The sequence below is a fragment of the Zosterops lateralis genome (genome assembly GCF_965231275.1).
Source record: "Zosterops lateralis genome assembly, chromosome: 6".
In the NCBI taxonomy this organism is placed as follows: Eukaryota; Metazoa; Chordata; class Aves; order Passeriformes; family Zosteropidae; genus Zosterops; species Zosterops lateralis.
Window position 1 is genome coordinate 14,827,214 of NC_139761.1, and position 6,607 is coordinate 14,833,820.

The following is a 6,607-nucleotide window of genomic DNA, read 5'->3' on the forward strand; positions in this document are numbered from 1 at the left end:
AGTCTGTAGGAGAGAAACAGCTGACAGAATTCAGAAGGGATATCTGGATTTTCTTCATCACACCTATTTGTACTTTAGACAGACTTTGTTTTAAGGCATTAATTTGACATGCGAATCAGGTCTGCGCTACGTTGAAGAACGTTTTCACTGATTCCTCTGTTGTTTTTTAGAAAACAAGACGGAGAATTCTCCTAGTGCAAAGGTTTATCCATTTCAATCAGACAGTGAGTGGCACATTCTCACCTCATTCGCAGTTTTTAATTCCAATTGCTTTTGAAATGTCCCTTCTCCTTCCCCCCTTTATGCTGCCACTTGAAAGTTGAAATGCAGCAAGAATGTAACGTTAGGTGCCAGTTTTCTGAATTACAGGGTGACTGCTTTAGCTGATCCCAAAAAGCAAGTGTCTTTTTATACCGCATAAAAGCCTGAAATGTTTACATATCAAAAGGCTATAGGCCAATTTCTGTCAAAATTATACATGAAGTTAAGCAGTACAAGCAATTTATTTAAACACTAGTCATTGTAGAAAAATTCAAAACCATATGCTCTTTTAGCAGTTTTTCACAAATGCATTTGACCCATGACTTGGCAAGACAAGCATGCTTCATAATTTACTCTAAATTTCAAATCCCCTTGACATTTAAATAAAAGATCTTCATTAATAAAGTTTATATGAATGAAAACTTTAGAAGCTGATATTGTTAGAGGGAAGCTTTCAGAAAAAAAACCGCGTTTTTGCCTCGTTTTCAAATGACTGACTCTCTTAATCAGTTCAAGATAAGTTTATTCTGGGAACAAATTACCGTAATTTCGCATTGTATGACCATTATACTTTTTTCTCCTGGTGAAGCAATGATGCAATCAATTTGAAACAAACGTGGGGAAGGAACGCTGCAGGGCGATGGCATTTCTAAGAGATGAAGAGAGAGATGTGCCGCCAAGCGCCTTTTCCGAGAGGGTTTCACCGGCGGTCATCCCCCAAAGCCCGGGATCACCCCTCGTTACCCCCATCCCCCAAAGCCCGGGATCACCCCTCGTTACCCCCATTCCCCAAAGCCCGGGATCACCCCTCGTTACCCCCATCCCCCAAAGCCCGGGATCACCCCTCGTTACCTCCATTCCCCAAAGCCCGGGTTCACCCCTCGTTACCCTCCATCCTCCAAAGCCCGGGTTCATCCCCAAAGCCCGGCTTCACCCCCCGTTACCCCCATCCCCCAAAGCCCGGCTTCACCCCCCGTTACCCCCTCGAGGGGGGGAGCCGCAGCCGGTCCCGCTGCCCGAGGGACCCCCGGCCCCTCTCGGGGCAGCTCCGGCCCCAGGCCGGTCAAACACTCCACCGGGAAGGCGATGGGTGCGTTTCGCATCCCCGGATGCGAAATTATTCTTTAATATATTAAAATAATAATAAAAAAGTCCGATTTGTCAACAAGCGCATTTTCACAGAGTTGTGTACGGTGATTGCTTTGTATGAAATCGTGTTTGGGTAATAATATTGAAAATCAGCGCTGTGTTTACCGTGTTTCATACCTAACAGCTTGCTCTGCCCGGCGCTATGCTCCTCTTTAGATCCCTCTTTCAACCCATGCTGTGACCACCCTCCCGTAACAAACAATTGCTTAGCAACACTATGCAGCGCAATTTACTTGTGTTTCATTTGTTATTACAATTTCACCCCGACATTGTGTGACAACTGATTGTTTGTTTAACACAATTTTTCCGTTTGCCGGGTTAGCGCGGGGCGCACGGGAAATGAGAAACTCCGAGCGCAGGTTTGGCGGAGCGGGTACCAAAGCCCGGCAAAACGGCTCAGACTAAAACAAAACAAAATAAAAGACTCAGACTAAAACAAAATAAAACAAAAGACTCAGACTTAAATAAAACAAAACAAAATAAAACAAACCTTCCCCACTGGGGGGGACGAGCTATTTGGAAAATATCATTTCTGAATTAGAGATAAAGGTAAGCGTTGTATCACGGTGGCTCATCCGTCAGCGGGGCAAACAAACTCTCGGTGCAGCGGAGCGCCCGCAGGGCCCGGGCGGTGTGTGCTCCACTCGTGTCCCGGAGCTGCTTCACCTGGGAGAACCCGGACTGGGGCCGTGCAGCCCTGAACCAAGTGATGCTCAACACCCCAGAGCTCGGCGGGTGTCCCCAGCCGGGGTGTCCCCGCGGGGTCACTGGTTTGTTCCCCGGGGTGAGCGCTGTCCCCGCCGCTCAGTGCCCGCCCCGAGCCCCCCGGGCACGGCGGGATGGGATGTTCCCGTCCGGGCCGGGCAGAGCGGGCCGTGGCCCCGCTGCCGGCCTCTCCCAGGCCTGGCTGTCCCGGGAAGCCCGATCCCGGCTCTCCCGAGCCCCGCTCCCCGGCGGGGTGCCCAGGCCAGCGGTGGATGCCGCCCCGCATCGCTGCGGAGCCGCCGGGGACGTGAAGGAGCATCCCGATGGCGGCATTAGGCAGGCGCTGCTCTGCGGGCACCGTGACCGGCTGCACTCGGGGAATTAGTGACCGAAAATACCCCGGCAAACCCAAACTCACTCTCCAAGCCCACCCACAAACTAACAAAAACTAAAGAAAACTCTTAAAATATCAACAGAAAAAAAATTCCCAAATTTAAGGAAAAAGTCGCCGAATCTTTTGTCAAATAGTTTCACTTTCAATCAAATTTTAAAAACTTGCACGAAGTTCAGCTCTAAATGCCAAAGGCGTAAAGAAATGGTTAGGCAGCTAAATTGAAGTAAAAACCAATGGTGCTAATTAATCACATTGCGATGTATCCATAAAGCGAGAATTTAGTTTTGGCATTCTTTTCCCTTAACCTTTATACGAGTCTTTCGCTATAAATAGGTTTCAGATCATTCTCAGGTGCTGTTTTAAATCCTGGAATACGGAGGAAAGGAGAGATAAAGTGCGAGTAAGCGCTAACGAGGATATTCTTTGTTGAGGAAAAATAATGTGTTCCTCGTAAACGGACTCTAATGGCTTGTTTTCATTTCATGCGTACAATTTCCTACCTTCTTTGATGGAGAGTTGATGGGGTAAATAGTCTAATCTTATTCAGTTCACCTCCTGTGGATTCCCAGGGCCAGTCGTGACAGACGAAGTATTTTGCAAATCACAAGAGCCAGCTACCAGGAGAGCCAAACCTCTTAATAGGAAGAGTTTTAGGGATTAAATATTTGTCCATTTAAAAATTCATGGAACATGCAAAACATAAAGTTCTCCGTATCATTGAAACTTTATGGGCTTTGGTTTCTAAGCTAGATAATTAAAGATTAAAAAGAAAAGAAATAGGCACCAAGATAGGTTAGAAGCAAATCGGAATACCTACCACACCCGGGGATTTGAGATGGCACTGCTCTTTAACATTTGAATCTCGTGGCTTGTTTTAAAAATAAAAAGTGATACCTGTCTAAATCTTTTAAAAGGAAAAAAAAAATAAAAATAAAAAGGAGAGAGAAGTTTACAACATTCACGCGTCCTTGTTCCGCCAGGTGACCTAGTAAAATAAAATAAAAAGTTCAGTTACTCAGTGAAGACGTTGTTGCTTCACTGCATAAACCTTAAATCAGAGAAACACGTACTCCTCAATGCCCTCTCAGTCCTCCGAGCCGGGGACGCGAGATTCAAATCCTGCTGCAGAAACACTTGGAGTGGGGGGGCGTTGCATCGTTATGCGGCAGTTTATTTATTTTTTTTTTTAAGTGCTTCTTAACCAGTTCGAAGCATAAATAATGAATCTGAGCTTTAGACAGAGGAAATCGCACCCACTAATGTGAACTAACACGACCAAAGTAGGCGCATAATAGACAAGACTAGGAGCTGCTAACCACCTCTACACAATGGCATTAATGAGATTAACCTGGGCAATTAGCCGCTGCAGCAGAGATCAAGCCTAAATCTGGGGCCTTTCTAAAAAGCCCACTAATGGAAAGGATTAAGTTAATTTCATTAATTCTCAATACACAGACTCGGGCTGCTTTCACTCCTTTGTGTAACCCCCACCTCTTCCCCACCAAAAAAAAAAAGGGGAGAAAAAAAAAAATCAAATCTGGTTTTGTTTGTCATCTGCATATTACCAGGAACTAAATCCAGGATGACGTCGCCTGGGTATAAAAAAGGGAAGAGGTTCAGATGGATTATACTCCGAGCAGCCCTCTGGGTTGGGATCAGTAAACAGGCGAGAGTTGAGGGGGGAAAGTTCCAGGGGTGGATCCTGCGCACACACACACACACACACCGCACACGGCGCACAGACACACACGCACACTCTGCCCGCAAGCTGCCCTCGGAAAAGGCTCCCTTCTTTTCGCTCCGATCCCTTTTTAAAATTTATCCGAAAAGTTTCGATTTCGCGTCCTTCCAGCCTCTCCCCCCCCCCTCCTTCCCCAGCCACCACCTACCCTCCCTCCCGCCCTCCTCCCTCCCTCCCCCGGCCGGTCCCTGCCCCGCACCGTTTGGGGCATGCCTGTGAGCATGTTCAGCATCGACAATATCCTGGCGGCCAGACCTCGCTGCAAGGACTCGGTGCTGCTGCCCCCGAGCGCCGCGCCCGTGGTTTTCCCGGCGCTGCCCGGGGAGCCGCTCTACGGCAGCGCCTCCGACTACGGCGGCTTTTACTCGCGGGCGGTGGCTCCCGCCTCGGCGCTGCCGCCCGCCGTCACCGGATCCCGCCTCGGCTACAACAACTACTACTACGGGCAGCTGCATGTGCCGGCGTCCCCCGTGGGCCCTTCGTGCTGCGGGGCCGTGCCGGCGCTGGGCGCCCAGCAGTGCTCCTGCGTTCCCCCCGCAGGTAAGGCGGGACGGGACGGGGCGGACGGGCCGGGCCCTTTGTTCCCGGAGCGGGGCGGGCGGCCCGCAGAGAGCGGCCGGGCGGGCGGACGGGGCTCTTTCGGGACGGCACGGGACGGGGGTGGGGGGAAGCAGCGGTCTCATGCAAAGCCTATCGTCGACTCGTCTGTCTGTCCGTAGGTTACGAGGGCACTGGGTCAGTCCTGATGTCCCCTGTTCCCCATCAGATGTTGCCCTACATGAACGTGGGCACGTTGTCCCGGACGGAGCTGCAGTTGCTGAACCAGCTGCACTGCCGGCGAAAGAGACGGCACCGGACCATCTTCACTGACGAGCAGCTGGAAGCGCTGGAAAACCTCTTCCAGGAAACCAAATACCCGGACGTGGGCACCAGGGAACAGCTGGCCAGAAGGGTGCACTTAAGAGAGGAAAAAGTGGAGGTACTTTGCTTTCTTTTTCCTTCTTCCACCCTCTCCCCACCGGCGCCCGAAGCGGATGTTTAGCGGGGCGGCTCCGGCCCGGCTCTGCCAGCGGAGGGGGAGGCCCCGCTTTGAGGAGGGGCAGAGGGAAAGGTTTTTGTTATTTCCAAGCGCCCTTCCTTGGGGCGGCCGGCCGAGCCTGTGAGGGGCTGTGAGCGATTATGGGCAGCGGCTGTGCCTCCTGAAGGCGCCCGGCCGGTCCCACCCGAGCGGCTCCTTCCCCGCCTCCCTCCCTCCGTCTGTCTGTCTGTCCGTCCGTCCGTCCGTGCGAGCGCGGCTGCAGCACACCGGGCCCGGCAGGGCTCCCGCGGGGCTTAGGGCAGCTCCGGGTTTGCAGAGTTTTTATTTTTATTTTTTTTTCCCCCTCTAATAATTTAATTTCTTAACGCAACAGGTTTGGTTCAAAAACCGCCGGGCGAAGTGGAGGAGGCAAAAGCGATCGTCTTCGGAGGAATCAGAAAACGCACAAAAGTGGAATAAAGCGTCCAAAACGTCACCGGAGAAGAGACAAGAGGACGGGAAAAGTGACTTGGACTCTGACAGCTGATACTTCTAAGCGGGGGGGACATTTCCCGTGGACTGTCGGATACGCTCCAGAGGATGCTACTAACCTTGCACAAGATCTGCCTTGTTGGAGGGGGAAAATATCTGTATATAATGTACAATGCCCCGAGCTAATTCCGTGTAAATAAAATGTGTTGCGGAGGTGTTGCACAGGTAGACGGCGGCGCGTTTGTTCGCTCTGCGCCGCGGGGAGAGGGAAAGGGAGCGGGGAGCGGTGGTGCCCGGCTCCCCGGGGAGTGGGGCCGGCCTTGAGGGGCAATTCCGCCCTCAGCGCTGCGGTGTCACTGCGCCAGGGCCGGCGGGGGGCAGCGCGGGCGGGCGGGCAGAGGGCAGCGAGGGCAGGCAGAGGGCAGAGCGGGCAGCACAGGCGGGGGGCAGCGCGGGCCGGGGAGCTGTCGTGCATTTCACACCCGGAGGGAAGGGAGCGAGGCCCGGCCAGGCCGATCCCGACGGGAGCAGCCCAGTACGAACCCCGCCGCTCCTCCCGGGGCTCCCGCGGGGCCGCCCCGGCCCCGTTTGCCCCGTTTGCCCCGTTCTCCCCCGGCCCGCGGCCACAGCGCCCTTGGGAAACACCAGCAGGCGAAGCAAACCCGGCCCCACACTTGTCGCTCTGTCCCGTGTCCCTGCGCTCTCCCCTGTCTCCCTGCGCTTGTGCCTTGTTGGGTTTCTAAAGCGTTTGTCTTCGACCGTCGTTCAGAAAAGCCGTCTTTTCTTTAGCGGTGTTTAAAGTTGTTGTTAATAAATTTTAGACATAGATGAGTTACACATGAGGGGA

The 6,607-nt window shown here is 52.6% G+C and overlaps 1 protein-coding gene and 1 long non-coding RNA gene across 2 annotated transcripts; one reads left to right on the top strand and one right to left on the bottom strand.

Moving 5' to 3' along the window:
• Positions 1-1,126: 1,126 nt before the first annotated feature.
• On the bottom strand, positions 1,127-4,384 carry LOC310910384. The gene is made up of 3 exons (XR_014590335.1): positions 3,327-4,384; positions 3,010-3,143; positions 1,127-1,811 (listed from the first exon to the last, which is right to left on the bottom strand). It is a non-coding gene; the product is annotated as an uncharacterized lncRNA (long non-coding RNA).
• Positions 4,385-4,459: 75 nt separating this feature from the next.
• On the top strand, positions 4,460-6,048 carry GSC (goosecoid homeobox; the record flags this gene model as incomplete). The annotated part of the gene is made up of 3 exons (XM_083862992.1): positions 4,460-4,790; positions 4,970-5,229; positions 5,663-6,048. The coding sequence occupies 3 exons, from the start codon at positions 4,460-4,462 to the stop codon at positions 5,813-5,815; spliced, it is 744 nt and encodes a 247-aa protein (XP_083719118.1). The 3' UTR covers positions 5,816-6,048.
• Between the last annotated feature and the right edge of the window lie 559 nt (positions 6,049-6,607).